Source organism: Haliaeetus albicilla, chromosome 2 (genome assembly GCF_947461875.1).
Source record: "Haliaeetus albicilla chromosome 2, bHalAlb1.1, whole genome shotgun sequence".
NCBI lineage: Eukaryota > Metazoa > Chordata > Aves > Accipitriformes > Accipitridae > Haliaeetus > Haliaeetus albicilla.
Genome location: NC_091484.1, coordinates 10,148,696 through 10,164,367, shown reverse-complemented (window position 1 = coordinate 10,164,367; position 15,672 = coordinate 10,148,696). Strand labels below are relative to the sequence as shown.

The following is a 15,672-nucleotide window of genomic DNA, read 5'->3' as shown; positions in this document are numbered from 1 at the left end:
GGTGGTTAGTTCAAAAGACAGATTAGTCAAAAGATACGGGTAAATCCTCAGTGGATAAAAAAGCAACAAAAATTAAGGTCTGGGGGATGCTTCATTTCTTATTTGAATGCTGTTTTCCACCCTGAGGTACATTACATACAATTCCTTTCTTAAAAAAGAAAACCCAAACCAACCACAAATAGAAAACAACTCACTCTCTCAGGATTTAACCTGTCCCAGTATAACCATGAGAAGTTCTGCAGTAAGCTGTTATGGAGGAGTCGGGTTAAGTGTTGTGCAGAAAATGTTAAAATACAAACAAATGCTGACAGCCAGCAAAAAAGCCCACCTGGCTGAAGCAGGAGTTGGACAACAGGGCATGGCTTATAGAAGGATTGCATTAGGTTTGGGGGACAACCTGCATTTGTAGCCATTTTCTAGACTTCTTAAAGAAAAGGTGAAAGGAGGCTATTTCTTACATTTAAATGGAAAAACCTTTGCACTAAGCGGCACAAGTCTGAAGAAAAAGAATAAGCAAGAGTAGTACAGATTTTCCCAACAATAATTTTAGGTCCTTCAGTGACAGTCATTAAACCTCAGAATAGTTTACTTTGTTCCCTTTCTATAGGAACAGTTTGAGCTCCCAGACCTGGCAAAGCAGATGGAGTCTAGCTTTGGGAAAGGTGACAGAAGCTCCTGGAGGCCCATGGCCTCAGCAAAAGTGCTCCACTGAGCAGACAGCTGGGGAAAGCTGGCCAGGAGCTATCAGGCAGAGGCTCAGATTTAGAAAATGCAGCCTGAAACAGAGCCTGGGCACAGCTGGTTAGGTCAGATAACGGGTCAGGCTGCCAAGTCCCTCTCCCCACATCTTTCCATCAGAAGACTGGGTCCAGCCTATTCAATATGTGGAATGAATTCTCATGAAGGTCATCAAAGCAAAGGGCATACTCTGGCATGAGAGAAAAGCTATCCACCAGCAGGGAGCAAATTGGATAAAGAATAGGCTTAGCAGCTCTTCTGTCCCTGCCTGGTAAGCTAATTGTTCAGCATGCCCATTTTCCTTGCTACACTTGACATGAGTAGAAATCTGTGTTTTGAAACTGCTGGAATATTTGAGGTCTGATAACATACAGCACCGTTTTCCTTACAGTAACGAAGTCACAGAATGATAGCTTTAAATGGGAAGGATAATAATGCATTACCATTCACTCTCAATTAATCCAGAACTGCAATGCCGAATGCACTTACTCCGAGAATTTTCTCAGAAAATGAAGCTAGAGTGTATTTCATTTATAAATCACAAGAGACACTTATTTGGCAAGAATGACCCCTGCTCATATACAATAAATCATGAACATCAACAGTCTCTAATGGATTTTGAGTCAGTGCCACACACAGCGAAGCCCGGGGCCTGTGTTTCAGGATTCCAGGACTGTGCCAAAGGAGCCTTATAAATGATTAATGCATTCAGCACAGTGTCATCTGTGCCATTGGAGAGAAAAAGACATTCTGGGGCTCCGTTTGTCATTAAAAAAGTGATAATCGGTTCAGCAGCTGACCATGCCTCTCCCTTCCCCCGCCAGAATGAGCCATTTAGCTGCACACTTCCTAAAATCCCTTCCCCAAACTTTCGTACATGCTCTTGATTCATGATGTGCAACATTTTGATAAGAGAAAAGAGAGGGAAATAAGTCTGTTCATAAGTAGCCCACCAAAGCCAGATTCCCATGGGATGGAACTAAGGTTTACATTTGCAAATGCACATACAACAGGGAGAAGACATTAAAGAGGTAGCTGGGGCTTCTTTCTACTTCTTTGCTATACTCTGAGGACACCAGTACATAGAAAATTCAAGTTTTGGTCCCTACTGCTCAGTCTCTTACGCTTTTCAGTTATTTATCCCACAGTTTTCAACCTCTCCCCCTTCACTTTTGTCCCCATGGTTACAGAATCATTGTGTTCACAGAGATTTTCCTCACTAAAGAATATGTGACTAACATGAGACAGCTGAATTATCAGAGCCAACTCTGACATTGGTTTCTCCTAACATGGATCTTATCTTCCATACGCCTTCAAATAGATCTGTTGCACTAGCACCAACTTCAGAGTAAGCAGCACTTCAACTATTGACAGAGACAGAGCTGCAGCAGTACTGCACAGGGAGACTTAAATCAGGTAAATGATGAAATTCAAACACTAGCTTTAGCAGACCCGCAGCTTAGGAATGCATGATACAAATAACCAGGAGATGTATTTCACCACAAAATTTTAAATTAAGCCCTAGAAGGGAAGGCATTATTTCCTGACTGGACCTAGGTCTAAGAGTTCAAGTAGATTTCCTCTTCTTAAAAGCCAGTTTGGTTAAGCAGTAGGAGACACACATGTTTTAGGCCCAAAGAAATCTCTATTACAAAATGCGCTAAGACAGGCCACTGGATAACACATCTACAACCTCCAGCCACTGCAATCAGTGAATGCTGACCCACAGGTCAGCAGAGCTGCTCCCACACTGAACAGCCTAGGCTGCCCCAGGGAAGCTCAAACTAGATCCTTTCCAAACTACACCAAAAAGATACAATAAACCTTGTTTGTGTCTGGGAGGCCTTTCTCCCCTTCAGTCACAGCATCCATCCAGCCACAAGTGCCCAGATGCTAAAGCAAGAGTAGCAGGGCAATACCTCACGTAAGCATCACCACAGTCACGAGCCAATACAGGCAAGACTTGACGAGAAATGCGGAGATCTTACCTTGGCCGCTACGGAGGAGTTGGGCTTCTCCAGGAGGTCCCAGAGCTTTTTCCTTTTGTCAGCACAGCAAGTGTTATCAAATTCCTCCCCTTCCCTTTCCCTCAGCGTCTCGGCTTCTCTCTTCAGCTCCTCGTTCATCTGCTCCTTCTTCTGATGGTAGCGGGCCTGGCAGCAGGACTCCAGGTAGATCTCATCCACCCCCCAGTAGTCCAGCTCCTGGCTGAAGGACAAGGCGCACATCTCCTCCATCATGTGCAGCTTGCCAGTACGGTAGAAGTTCAAGATTGAGGTGAATGCCCCGGGATGCCTGTCGAAGAAGTACTCGTTCTCCTCCAGGTTGTAGTCATCACAGATCTCCATGAGGGAGTCGTGTGTGTTGCAGTCTCTGAGCTTACCCAGCCTGGTCCGCGGCAACCTGTCCAAGGTCCGCCAGAGAACCTCGTGGGCCAGCCCCCCCACGTTGAGCTTGACCCTTCGGGAGCAGGCCTTGCTCCTGACAATCTCCGTGGGGTCCGGAGGCAAAGAGGTAGTAGAGCGAGATCCATGCTTATTCATCCCCAGAGGCATCGCTGGTCCCCCTCAGGCTGGACGCTCCAAGGTGCGGCGCAGGGCAGGGCGTGCGGGGGCCGGCTCTCCTCACCTCTCCTTCCCCTCCATGCCCCAGAGCTGCAAGAGAGGCCGACCATGGGTCCCCGCCCGCTGACCTCCGCGCCCGCCGCCGCCTCGGCGCGGCCTTATCCGAGCGCGGGGGAGCCACCGGCCCCGCTAATCTGCTCAGGGGGCGGCGGCGGTGGCGCTGTCCGCCCGGGCGGTGCTGAACCGCGCTCCGCCGCCCGGCCGGGCGCTGTCCGCGGCCGCGGTGCTGAAGGCCGCCCGCTCCCACGTGTCGGCCCGGGCGCTGCCGCCGCCGAGCTCCCCCGGGCGGCGGCCGGGTGTCCCCGTGTCGTCCCCCCCCCCCCCCCAACCCCTCTCCCCCGGGGGACCCCTGCCTCTGCCCGGGAGGGTCGCTTGCACACCCCGTCCGGGGGAGCTGCGGAGGCTGGGCACGGCCCCGGGAGTCTCTGCTAGCAAAGGGCTGGGAGCTGCTGACTGATAGGGGAGGGCACAGAGCTCCCCCGAGCACCGCTCAGCAATGCGCTCCAAAAGGCGGCGGGCCGCTAGCCGGGGGTGGGCTGGCACGTCGTCCCCCGTCCCGGAGCCGCCGGCCGGGAGCGCACGGGCCCCGCCACGGCCGTCCCCCGAGCACCCGGCCCCGCCGCGGCTCCTTCCCGCAGAGGGGCCCTGCCGGACCGCGGACGCCGGACCCCGGGTGTTCCTACGACCCGGCCGGGGCAACCCCCCTCCTCGGAGCCGGCGGTGCCCCCCCCCTCTCTGCCCAGCCGTGGAGGCTGCAGGGAGAGGCGGAGGCTTTTTGTAACTCCAGCCTTGCAAATTTCCCCGAGGAAAGAGCTGGGCAAGGGAAAAGGGGGTATTTCCAGCCACTCTAACGACGCACTCTGCCTCTCCGAGCTGCCCAGGGATGCCGCCCCACACACCCCACGCCGACCTCTACAGAAGAGGGAAATCAACGAAAATCGGAATAAGGAAAAAACCCGAGCCTTCCTTGCAAAGCCGGCGGGCTTGTGACAGCCCTGAGCACTGTTGCTTACACAAGATGGCACGAAGAGAAACCCCGGCGCAGAAAGGAACGGCTCCTCCATGCCCAGCCGGCACAGCTCCGGGGGCTCGGCCCCTCTCCCCGCCGATCCAGGTGTGTGTGTGTGTGTGTGTGTGTCCCGTCTCGTCCCCCGAGCCCCCAAACCGAAATACCGCCGCTGCCTCCAAGCCGCCGCCGGGTCTGCTCCCCGGCGCACACGGGGGAAGGCTCCCCTCCCTCGGCCCCAGCCCGGCCCGCACCTACCTCCTCCTGCGGGCTCCCAGCGAGGCGGTGCGGGGCTGTGCGGGGCCGAGGGCGGCTACATCCTGCGGCGGGGCGGGCAGCAGGGGCGGCCCCGCTCGCATCCCCCCGCGGGCAGCCTCAAGGCGGAGGGATGGCGGCCGCGCTCCCGGCTGTCCACGGAGCCCGGGGGGGAGGGGAAGGGAAACGAGGTAAATCGGATCCCTCGGCAGGAAGCTTTCCAAGGCCTTCCCTCGGCTGCGGCTCCTCACTCCTGCCTACAGTCAACGCCGAAGCCGCATCTGCCCCCGCCCCCCACCCCCCCCCCCCAGCCCTCTCTCCGTGCAGACACAAAGGAAAGCTCCGGTACTTCCTTCTGCCGCCTCGGAACGGAGATCAACAAGTCTAGGCTGAACCTCCAGCTTTTCCCTGCAATTCTGTCCCGGAGTTGTTTGGAGTGAATTGGAAGTTGGGGGTGGAAGAGAGGAAGGCAGCTCCACCGTGAGCTGGGATGCAGCATTGCAGGGAAGGTTAACGCTTTCCTGGCCGGGGCCCGCCGCCCCGGGGCTGATTTAGAGCGGGGGAGGCGCCTGGAACAGACCTAGCACCGGGGGGAGAGCCGCAGCATCCCTCCTTAGGAGGATGGGGCTATTCCCACCATCCTCCAGCTCCCGGTGGTATCACCCGCAAAAATAGGAGCAGGGATTGGTGCCAGAACAAGAGCGATGAGCAGAGAGCACTGATAAGCCCAGCAGGGCCCCTATCGCTTCCCAGGCCCTGCTTGCTGAGCTCCGCGAGGCTGCACATCACTCGTGTGTGCGAGGAGTGAACTGGGTCCTCATCCTCACCCCAGCAGCCCCCCCTCAAAGCAAAGAGCCTGTTCTCGGGAGGGTTGCATATATTTGCAGATACGGATAGGAGGAAGAGCAGTGGATCTCTCCTGCTGATTAGGACTATAAATATTAAAAAAATATATATAATAAAAATAATAATACTAACCTGAAAACACAGCAGAAATGGAGAAAAGGGTGACTTTCCAGGCAACAGCACAACATTCAAAGCATCCCTCTGCCACTCTGTCCTTCTTGCCTTCCTCCTTCGCTCCCAACAGGGAAAATGGACCTCACCAGGAGCCTGGAGCTCCATTAGCACCATTTAATGGGTACATTAGCATCACTTAATGCAGTTCATCTGCTTAGGCTGGTGTACCAGAGGTGCAGCAATGCTCGTTAGCCCTTTCTCCTCTTGCATTGATTGACCATGGCTCTTGGACTCTAGTGACAATTCCTACTACAAGGTTTCTAAAACAGGAGCCCGGTGTCTGATTTTACGTGATTAACTAGGGAAAAAGACTCTCATTGCTGCTTTTCCCCACTTTTCTATTCTTCTCTCCCTAGCCCCTACCCGGCTCCCATTGCCCAGCCTACACAATATCAATATTATGCTATTATATTTGGTGTTTGAATGTCCACATCTTCCTTAGAGATAGCTTTCTGAAATCCCAGACAGTGTTTGTTTTTCTCCAGTACCTTCTACAAGTGTATGTCATCTGTATATTTCAGAATTTCTTACAAGGAGAAGTGGGTCACTACCTTCCATTTGCAGGTGAGGAAATTAAGATATAGAAAAGCAAGATCACCCAGAGGGGAGGTGGAAGGAAGACTTGGGAATAAAAGTTGTAGACCAGCTTAATCCCAGCCCAGGGCCCCTCCACTGAAACAGCTCCCCCTACCCCATGAAAACCCACAAGCAGCACCCAGAGCACTTCAGTTCTCCCCTTACTTTCTCATCCTTTCACCTCCAGACCCTAGTTTACTCTCTTGCAACAGAGATGAAAATCTCTGATCAGGGCTAGGAAGCTAAATCTGTTAATGATTACCAAGTGCTTTGAAAATTCCAGCTGGCAGGTGCTGTAGGAGAGCAAGTTATTTGTTTGTTAGCGCTGGCATCCAGGGCACATTATCTCCCCTTGTGACAAATGCAGGCCGCTCTTCTGCGGGAAGAGCATCCTGGGAGGGAAAATGACAAGTAGCCTAATGCAGGGATATGCATCAGATTCAATGCAGTTAAATCACTGGGAGAGAGGCAACTCGGGTTTATTAGCAGGGCATTTGTATCTTCCTGCATCACTCTTGCTACCCTGCCAATGTCATTCACATGTTCTGCCAAGAGGCCGGAAAACCAGCTGTGGAGGGGGGCACATGAAGGGGCATCATGGAAGTACAGACTCCTCCACTGCTACATGCCCACCCTTCCACCCACGTAGTCCTGCCAGTGCTGAAAAATCGTTCTGGAGTCTCAGGTAGAAGCTGCGAGAAGGAGCCCTGCCCAGGGCAGGCCCTCCAGCTGTCTGTGCCTGGGGTGATCCAGGAGTCTGGGCAGAGGAGAGGACGTTTCCACCCCCAGGACGCCTGTTCCCTGCAGCATTTCTTGTCCCAACGATGGAGAGTTTGTCAGCAAGGGGCAGTGCAGGCCTGAGGATGCAGAAATGTGCAGCCTGCTCGCTCTTCTCCAAGGTTATCCAACCTACTCTTGGTTTGGATATTCCTTTCAATTGATATTTTTGTACCCTGAGCTTCTGCAAACTTAATTTATGGTTTGTTATTTCCACAGCCTATGGAAGCAGCCAAATGTTTGAACGCAGTCCGTGGCAAACCCTGTTCCTTTCCAGGTATTACAGCAGTTATTGACAAGGAAACACCCTAAACCTCAAGTACTTTAGAGGAAATGTGGAGAGTACGGCAAATGTATGTTCTCCTGGGCTCACAGTCAGTGGTATATACGTATCTGGATCTCATCTGCCAGGCAGAAAAACCTCTGTAAGACAGTGTTTGCTGTGCTACAACATGACAGGGAAATAGGCTGAGCCTAAATGTGGAAATATCCCTCTGCTGATCTGCAGTGACTCCTCTGCCTGCATAAGGAAAAGTATCACATCTCCACAAACACCCACACCTATACAATGGTCTGGCATCTTCCTGCCCATCCTGCAAAGCAAGAGGGGAGGTTGATTTACATCATTTTACTGGTCACAGAGAAACAAATGACTGTGAGAGAAGGAAGGCTCCTCGCCCGCCCGTAAACAAGCGCTCAGCCCTGTCACAGCAATGGTATGTGGAACAATGGGTTTCCAGCAGAGATGGGCACAGCAGCTTTGGTGGCCCACAAATTTTGGCTAGTTTCTGATGCTGAGGGGACGCTGGGTTTCATATTCTAAAATGAGCTATAAGATGTAACAATAACCCGTATTGTTCTTGCAGCCCAAGGGCCTTGTACTTGTCCTCGTGAGTGGGAAAGACAGTTATACACAATAAGCTGTCTCCATCACAGAGTGTTTCCTATTATGTACCCCTAAGGATTCCCTTAGTTTCCAGGGATATTCTTTCCAGCCTAGAAACACTTTAGGTACAATGGAGATTTTCTTCTATAGTCCAAAATCCTTTCCCTTAAATGGGAAAAAAAATTATCAGGTTTCTTGGCAAAGATCTGTAACAAGTGTTGAAAAGTGCAAAAAGAACTGAGATACATAGTGTGAAGTGGCATGTGCTACTGAGAGCCCAGGAGCGTGGAAATACTGGAATACCAGGGAAAAATACTGGAAGCAGACAGCAAAATATAGTCCAAAAATGAACCTTAAAGAGACAAGGCTCTCCTTGAAAAACCCAGGCAGAACTTGGATGGCAACGTCAGCAGCAGCTGGGCTCCATCATCACATTCTCCCTTGCTGAAAGCCCTGTTCGGAGGAGTTCAGCTGTAGCTGCCAACCTATGCTGCTGCAGGGGAGCAGGCTCTGTGTGCAGGGGGAAAGCCTTGGTAGCCACAGCTTTCCTGGCCCCTGGCCTGTACCCGCAGCATGCTCCACCATTCACTCTTGCCCTCTACCAGCTCCTCCTCTCACCGTGGTGAAAGAAAGCCTTTCCCAAACTGCGTATGTATAAGTCCATAACAGCTCGTTGGTCCCGAAAGCAGGGCCTGACCTCTGCCATGCTCTTTGAGTCCTCAGAGAAGCACCAAAGGATCTGGGAGGCCTGAGCTGCTGGACTGGATATCTGCAAAAGCAGAAGATGGAAGGAGGAAGAGCAGAAAGGTCTCCACGGGGACCAGGGGACCACAGAGCAAATGCCCCTTGGCAGAGGGCAAAGACTCCGAAGACTCAGCTTTGGAAGAGAAAAGGCAGGTGAAGGCAGCCCTCTTTTGTGTTTGGGAGGACAGTAGCCACATGGGAACCCTGTCCTATAAAGAGTTGAAGTTTTCAGCTCACCTAAACTTTTCAGATGCATTCTGAATTCCCAGGAGTGTCCAAAGTCATCCCCCCCTCCCTGTTGCAGGCAGGCTTCCCTCCCTCCTGCTGCCTCGAGGAGGGGTCGACCAGAGCTGCATCACCTCTGCAGCTTTCACCTTTGCCTGGCACAGCCCTGCAAATGGCTCTTGGTGCTTAGTCAGCCTTAAGCTCCATTGGCCTTCGGGAAGGGGGCAGGAAACACGCCAGTGCAAACTGGTCATCAAAGAAGTTTCTGGTTCAGGTTCCCACAAAGCACATTCAGAGCCACCCCCCTTGGCTCCAGCTTTCTGCCTTTGCCAGGCTGTGCACTTCCTCCCACGCATCTATTAAGTCTCCTCTCTGCACCCACTGACCACAAACACACACCCCGCAGCTCGTCTTTCCAAGGATGCCTCCATCAGACTCACCTTTCCTTTTATCTTGATGAGGATGAGTCTGGGGCACTGACTGACAGCTGTGGAAGCACCAGCCAATTCCCTAAGGTGGCCAGGTATGTAAAACATCACCTCCTGACTGCGTCTGTCTTGTTCACATTGGGTTTGAGACCAAATACTATTACTTCAAGGAGGAAAAATACACAAACTTTTCTGCTCATTGAGGAATAAAAAGCCCTCAATGGTATACTTTGTCCCTATTACCCATCTGCTAGAGAATTTGCAAAATGACCAGAGAAATTAATTTTCTCCTGTCAATACCATAGGCCAAATCCTTGGGGCCCCAGGTCCCCTTCCTGCCCAGGAGGGACCGGTGGCATTACCACTCTGCCAGTCCCTGCACCCCATGGAAGGGCCAGGGGGACATTTTATCATCCCAGCTTGTGCTGTTCAGGCAGGCCTGGCACCAAGGGAAAAACAGCCACCTATAATACATTATCTAACATTTAGCTTTAAGCACCAAGCTCTGTAAAGCAATTTGACTTGCTATATTATTCAGCAACTGCAGATTTATTAGCCCCTGAAGGGCTGGAATCTCGCGTTAGTCACCTCGCCATCATTCAGGAGGGAGGGCAGCAGAGCTAGAGGGGTTGGACAGTCTTTGCAGTGGTGGAGACATGACCTCTCTCTTGCAGGGGTGATCAAGTGCCCATCCATCCAGGCTGCTTTCCGCCCAGCTGCTGAGGACTGCAAACAGCCCTGCAGCCATTCACACCCTTCGGGGTCTGTGGCACACCAGCCCCGTTCTGACTGCAGGCAGACTGGGCAGTTTTTTGGGAAAGCCAGGATCCAAGACCTAGACACAGCATTATTCCCAGGAATTCAGGGGCAGGAGGCCCTGCCTGCCCTCCCTAAGTTCCCCCCATGGCTGGGATCCCTCTGGCCTAGCTGCCTCCCTCAGCTGCCGGAGGGATCCCAGCCATGGGGGGAGCTTCCATGTGGGGAAAACCCCTTGCACAGCCAGGCGAGGGGCTGCAGATGTGGTGGGGCAGCTGCTGATGCAGGCACCATAATTAAGCCCCAGCTCTGAAGAGAAGGCATAAGTAGGGATGTAACGGGAACTGTTGATCCTGCCATGTGTGCCACCAGCCTTGCCCTTTACGCACTAGTCTCGCTGATTCAGAGGCGATGGGTGCTGTTTCTCTCCCTGGTTTGGGGGAAGCCTGACTGCTTTAACCAGCATTTGGAGAACCAGCCTGCTTGAAGCGTGTCGCAACAGGCGGTGGGGAGCCCTTGCCTGCTACGGAGGGCAGGAGTGCTGAGAAAGAGCAGCGGGGGAAACGAGTCCACCTTCCCCTAATAGAGAATATGCTGGCCCGACTGTTTCAGGAAAGGCTTTTGGCAACAAGACTCCAAGTGGCATAGTTAGCAGTTGGGTCTGCTAAGGAGCTCTCCTGTTCCAGTCCCTGGCAGCATCTTCCCAGCACGGTTGAAGCAAACACAAGCTATGTTGCAAAGGAGCCAAGGCTCTGAAGGGCACTCCAGGATGCGGCTGCTCACAGCGTCCTCGCAGCAGAGGAGGAAAAGTCAGGTCCCCTCCCTAAACAGCTTCCACCTGAGCTTAGGGACATAGTTCCTTGTGGCAACAAGGTAGCTGTGTCCTGAACGTGTTCCTGCCAGGATTCACTACTGCTCCACAGCCACCCAGTTTCCATCCCCGGCCCATCTTTTGCCCAACCCCAATTTATTAAACACAGGCTGAGGGCTCAGCCTTAGAGGCAAAGCAAACACCTAACTCAGCCAACAGATAAAATCTACTTCAGGGTCTAATGCTGGAAAAATGCCATCACTTGAATGTCCTGAAGCGTGGTGAGTTTTCTCAGGATAATGAGAGTAAGAATTGCTCTGCTCTTGCATATGCTGATCCTAAAAGGACTCTGCAGTCAGAGAGCAATTTCAGATGGTTCCTGGGAGGAAAGTACCATAATATCCTCTTTCAGACTGAGGGAAATTGAGACTGAGAAGGATTAAAGCAACCTGTCAAAAGCTGCATGGGGTGGGGGATGAATGAGCAGCTAAACGTCCTTTAAATCTTAAGAGCTATCCTTTAGTGATTCCTACCAAGATTGTTTGCCTTGTCACTGTTATTGCAGCTAACAGGGAGCACGTTTGTCAGAGGCTCCTGCCATCAGCAGCAGAAGCTTTTACAAGAGTCGCACGCCTCGGTGAGAATAAGGCTGGTGGGGGTACCCAACAGTTTAAGGGTTTTGTTGCTCATCTTTTATGAGGAACTGGCAGAAAATAGGCAGGATTTGAAAAACTTGCATGAACCCAGCCCTTCCTGGCCATTCCCTGATCTCAATTGCCCTAAGCCCTGAGTAAAACACACTCTTCCTTCTCCCTTCCTTTGTGCCATTCAACAACAGTGAAAGCTGAAGCTGCTTTTGGGGTCAGGAAGCCTCATGCCAACGGCTGCAAAGTGACATGGAGGGGGTCAAATCTAATTTTAAGCAACTAAATGTTATTTCTAGTACTAAGGGGGCCTAGCTCCCCTGGGGGCAGGTCCTAGAGGAAAGGCTGGGTGTCTTGTGCCACTGACAGGGCTGGCTCCTTGGAGGGGGGAGAGCTTTGGTTTCAGTGGCATCCAGCCACAGCTGCAGGAATAGCATAAATTGTCTCTAGGAAGGGTCACTTCCAGCCTTCCTTGGGTTATTTTGCATCTGTAACTTGTCTTTAATAAAATACCTTTTAATTTCCAGGATTATGAAGATCATTTTAAAGCAGCTTATCTAACACTGTTCTCCTTCCCTGTTTTTCCCCAAAGTGTTTGTGGGCGATGCAGAAGGCTGCAATAAGCCATTCTTGAAGGCTGTCTCGGATTAAACTTCTTCACATGGGACAGCACTATTCCCCATGAATTTTAATGAGCTTTTCTAAACATGCCCTTTTTGCTGTACGCATGAGTTCTGCAGGGGAATAATACCCAACACCAGCTAACCAAAAAGAACAAATTGGATGTAATCGTACAAACTGAAAACACTGCAATAACCTACCGAAAACGCAGCTCTGCTTCCTTGATCTCGGCAGGAGCGGAGGATGCTGAGAGCAGAGCGGGTATTGCCGCAGTGCCCAGCTCGGAGGGTGCTGCGGGTCTGAATTTTGACACCAGGCTATTGCACAGTGCCCATGGGGAGCGCAGAGCGGTAGAGCAGGATTGGGAAGAGCCAGCAGTGGAGCAAGGAGTTATCTGGAGCTGACCAGGAGAAGGACTGGAGGATGGAGCCATCTTAAGATGGGATTTTGCTGTCCAAATTCCTCATGATAACACAGAATTAAGAGTTCTGGTGAATGCTTTATTTTCCGCAAAAAACAGTTGCAATGCAGCTTTTCTGTAAGGCACATTAGGCTTCTTCTGTGCAAGGGGCAGAGGATCTGGCAGGAAGGCCTTTGAAATCCTTCCCTGTGCTCCTACCAGCTCTGGAGGGGGATTTAGCAGGACTCATGTGGAAGACAGAAATTATTATCACCGGGTTTTAAGAAGATGAAAAGACACGGTCTGGCTAAACTCCTGCAGCTTTGCAGGTGGTGCCTTTGGGGAGCAGCAGTCCTGGGCGCTTCCACCCGCCCGCTCTTCAAAACTCTGCCAGCTGGGAAGGGCAAAGGTCCAAAAGGAAAGGGAGAAAAGGCCTCAGGTTAAAAAGCAGCAGCGTGACCCCAAACTCGGGAAGCTTTCCTGTTCCGTGCAATGGCATGGCGGTCACAGGTGCCCCGCAGAGGATGTCACACCCATGGGGCAGGGACACCCAGCCCAGCCCAGGGCTGCGAGTCCTCAGCCCAGCAAGCCACATCACGGAGGGCTGGTTTAAGTGCAGTGATGAGATGTGAAGACTTGACCTGGTCACAAGCTTCACTAACTCAGGGCAAAAACTCCTGTCCCCATGTCCTCCCTGTCTTTCAAACTGCAAGCTTCTGACTCCCCCTACCCCATTCACACAGTCCCTGGCACAGCAAGGTTTCTCTCCCTGCTCCTAGCATTTTTGTTCTGCTGTTCCAGTAGCTGAAGTAATAACTATAGCAAAGATTCCTCAGGATTATCATAATGGAGATTTTTATTTTAAGAGAATCGTCAGCTACCTACCTTTGTCTTTTTCCATACATTAAATATTAACAACCCAGCCAGCATAATGTAAAATTTAAAAGGCCCTCAGTTCAAGCAGTTACGCCCCAGTAAATCAGGAAATCCCAGCAAACTCCCAAACTTCTCCCCCACTGTCATGTTTGAAGAGCAAGCAGCCATTTCAATATTTCACAATTGTTCTCCAAAATCCTTTGATGGCCTTGCAAGTTCAAGCTTAGCCCGCATTTTCAACCTACCTCCTTGCTCCTGATGGGATGCAGAAGGCAGCAGAGCACCCAGCCATAGCCCCGGGCAGCCACTGGCCCTTGGGGGCTACGTAAGGCTGCTGAGGGGTGACCTACTTGCACCTCCACCTTGGGGATCACCACAGCTAGAAACACTGATATCCTCTGCCCTGGCAGCTGATGTTAGGGGATATCCACCTTCTCTCTTCTCTTCAATCTCAATGCAGAGCAAGTCCTCTGCACGTGCTGTCTCTGCTCAGAGGCCATTGCTTGCTTGTTGGAAGGAACGAGGTGTTTCTCCACCCCTCGCATACCTCCTGTATCACCCTGTGTGCTGGGGGAACATAAGACATGTGGAGATGTTCTCCAGTTTTCTTCAATTCCCTCACCCCATCTCTATTTTCTGGCCTTTTTGCAAAGGTTCAACCACAGTCTTGCACTAGAAAACCAGAGGTGAGCGAACCGAGTCCATCCCAGCACTTGTTTGGCCACCTTACAGATGGCTGCTCTTCAGACAGTGTCTTTTTCTCTTGCACATAAAAAGTGAAGCTGGTTCTCCATCAAAATCAACAGAGGAGGTTAATTAAATACCTCTGCTCAGCAACACATCAAAACCTCCTCCTCAAGCCCAGCGTGTGTGTGGGTGATCTTTGCCTGCCTTGCCCAGACCAATCCCTTTGATATGGGAAGGGCTGTGCAGGGAGCTCTTAGGGAAGCCAAGCAGCAATTCAGCGCTTCTGATTACCAAGGGCAACACAAGTATCATTTCAATAGATCTTAAGCTCCATAATTTAGCTACAGTTTATTGCTAGGCCAAAGCTATTTGTCCTGCATGGGCGTTTTTCTCCTTTCTGTGGAAAAAGTCCTGGTAAAAGGTGAATTGACTTCTGGGGTGCCACATGTGGCTGCACAAACCCTTCCTGCCCTGGTCTTTGCTCTTCTGAACCCTGCTTTCAAAGGAAAGGAGGAAGGGAGAGGGATGGCTGCAGTTGGGAGGCTGATGTGGGCTGAGTGAATCCCAGGGGCTGGGGGCTGCAGGGAACATGCTGCCTCTGAGAGCAAATGCCCAGGGTCCCAGCGACTGCTTTTCCAGTTAAAGCAGCTAATAGCCCCCAGGAACACTGCAGACAAGGGAATTCAATAAAGATGCATTGTAAAAAGCACAATTTTTGAGCTTGCGTAGTTTCTTCTGGGTGATAAATTTAAGTATTTTATTCTGTAATAAAAACTAGATTTGCTTGAAGCATCTGTAACAATAACTTGGGGATAGCTCAGCTGTGCTGCTTCCCCCGGGCTGGGTGCTAGCAGCTCTTCTCCACCGCTTCTCTATGGCTGCTGAGATGGCACTGGCCACTGACGGGTCCCTGTAGAAACACCCATCAATGGGTCCTTTAAGTTAAGGAGCGTGTTGTACTGCAGCCATGCAAAAACCCAAAGTAATGTTGCACAGGAACAACTCACCCCGGCAGTCCCAGACCGCTGAGCATGTGACATCAGAAACCCTGTCCCTTGGTGTCTCTTTCCTGCCCACTGAAGAACATTCACCTTGTATCAATGTGTGTGCAGAGAGGCTGCGCACCAGTTGTCTTGCTGTAAAGTCAGAATCAACAATGTGAACAACAGGTCTGAAAGTACCTATTCTTAAAGCATCCATCTTCATGGATTTTAATTTAGTAAAGCAAGAAAGACCAGTTCAATTTTGCAAGAAATGGACTAAACCAAGTCTTTCCCTGTGGAAAAAGATTAATTAGGATAGGAACAAGCACAAACAAGCAGCAATGTCTGGGGAACTATCCCAGAAACTTCAGTGGTTTGCTTTACAAGTCTTTGCAGTGCAATCTGAGACCAGATCTCCCAACCATTTGCTTGATCAGGAGAAATGTGATGCTCCAGCCCTAATATGGACTAAAGCACATTTTAGGGGGGTGACTTTGTAGATACAAGCAAATCCTTTGGTCTGCTCACAGTTTCCAGGTTTAAATGCAGTCTTTCCAGACCCTGAATGAGCACCCCCAAAAGAGGCTGTCTCGGCACCGAGCAGCTGGAAAGCTG

At 51.2% G+C, this 15,672-nt stretch overlaps 1 protein-coding gene and 1 long non-coding RNA gene across 4 annotated transcripts in view; one reads left to right on the top strand and one right to left on the bottom strand.

Annotated features, from left to right (window-relative positions):
* Positions 1-5,333, bottom strand: part of KCNB1 (potassium voltage-gated channel subfamily B member 1) — a 136,812-nt gene extending 131,479 nt beyond the window's left edge. The window contains exons 1-2 of one of the 3 annotated variants that reach the window (XM_069805801.1): positions 4,627-5,333; positions 2,727-3,392 (exon numbers count right to left, since the gene is read on the bottom strand). In XM_069805801.1, the coding sequence (XP_069661902.1) occupies positions 2,727-3,293 (567 nt within the window). In that variant the 5' untranslated portion in view covers positions 3,294-3,392; positions 4,627-5,333. Of the gene's footprint in view, positions 1-2,726; positions 3,648-4,375; positions 4,564-4,626 lie in introns of those variants that run through there. The other 2 variants (XM_069805816.1, XM_069805809.1) reach the window with 2 other exon arrangements.
* Positions 4,391-8,529, top strand: LOC138689720 (uncharacterized). Its single transcript, XR_011328621.1, has 2 exons — positions 4,391-4,476; positions 7,216-8,529. It is a non-coding gene; the product is annotated as an uncharacterized lncRNA (long non-coding RNA).
* The last annotated feature ends 7,143 nt before the right edge of the window (positions 8,530-15,672 follow it).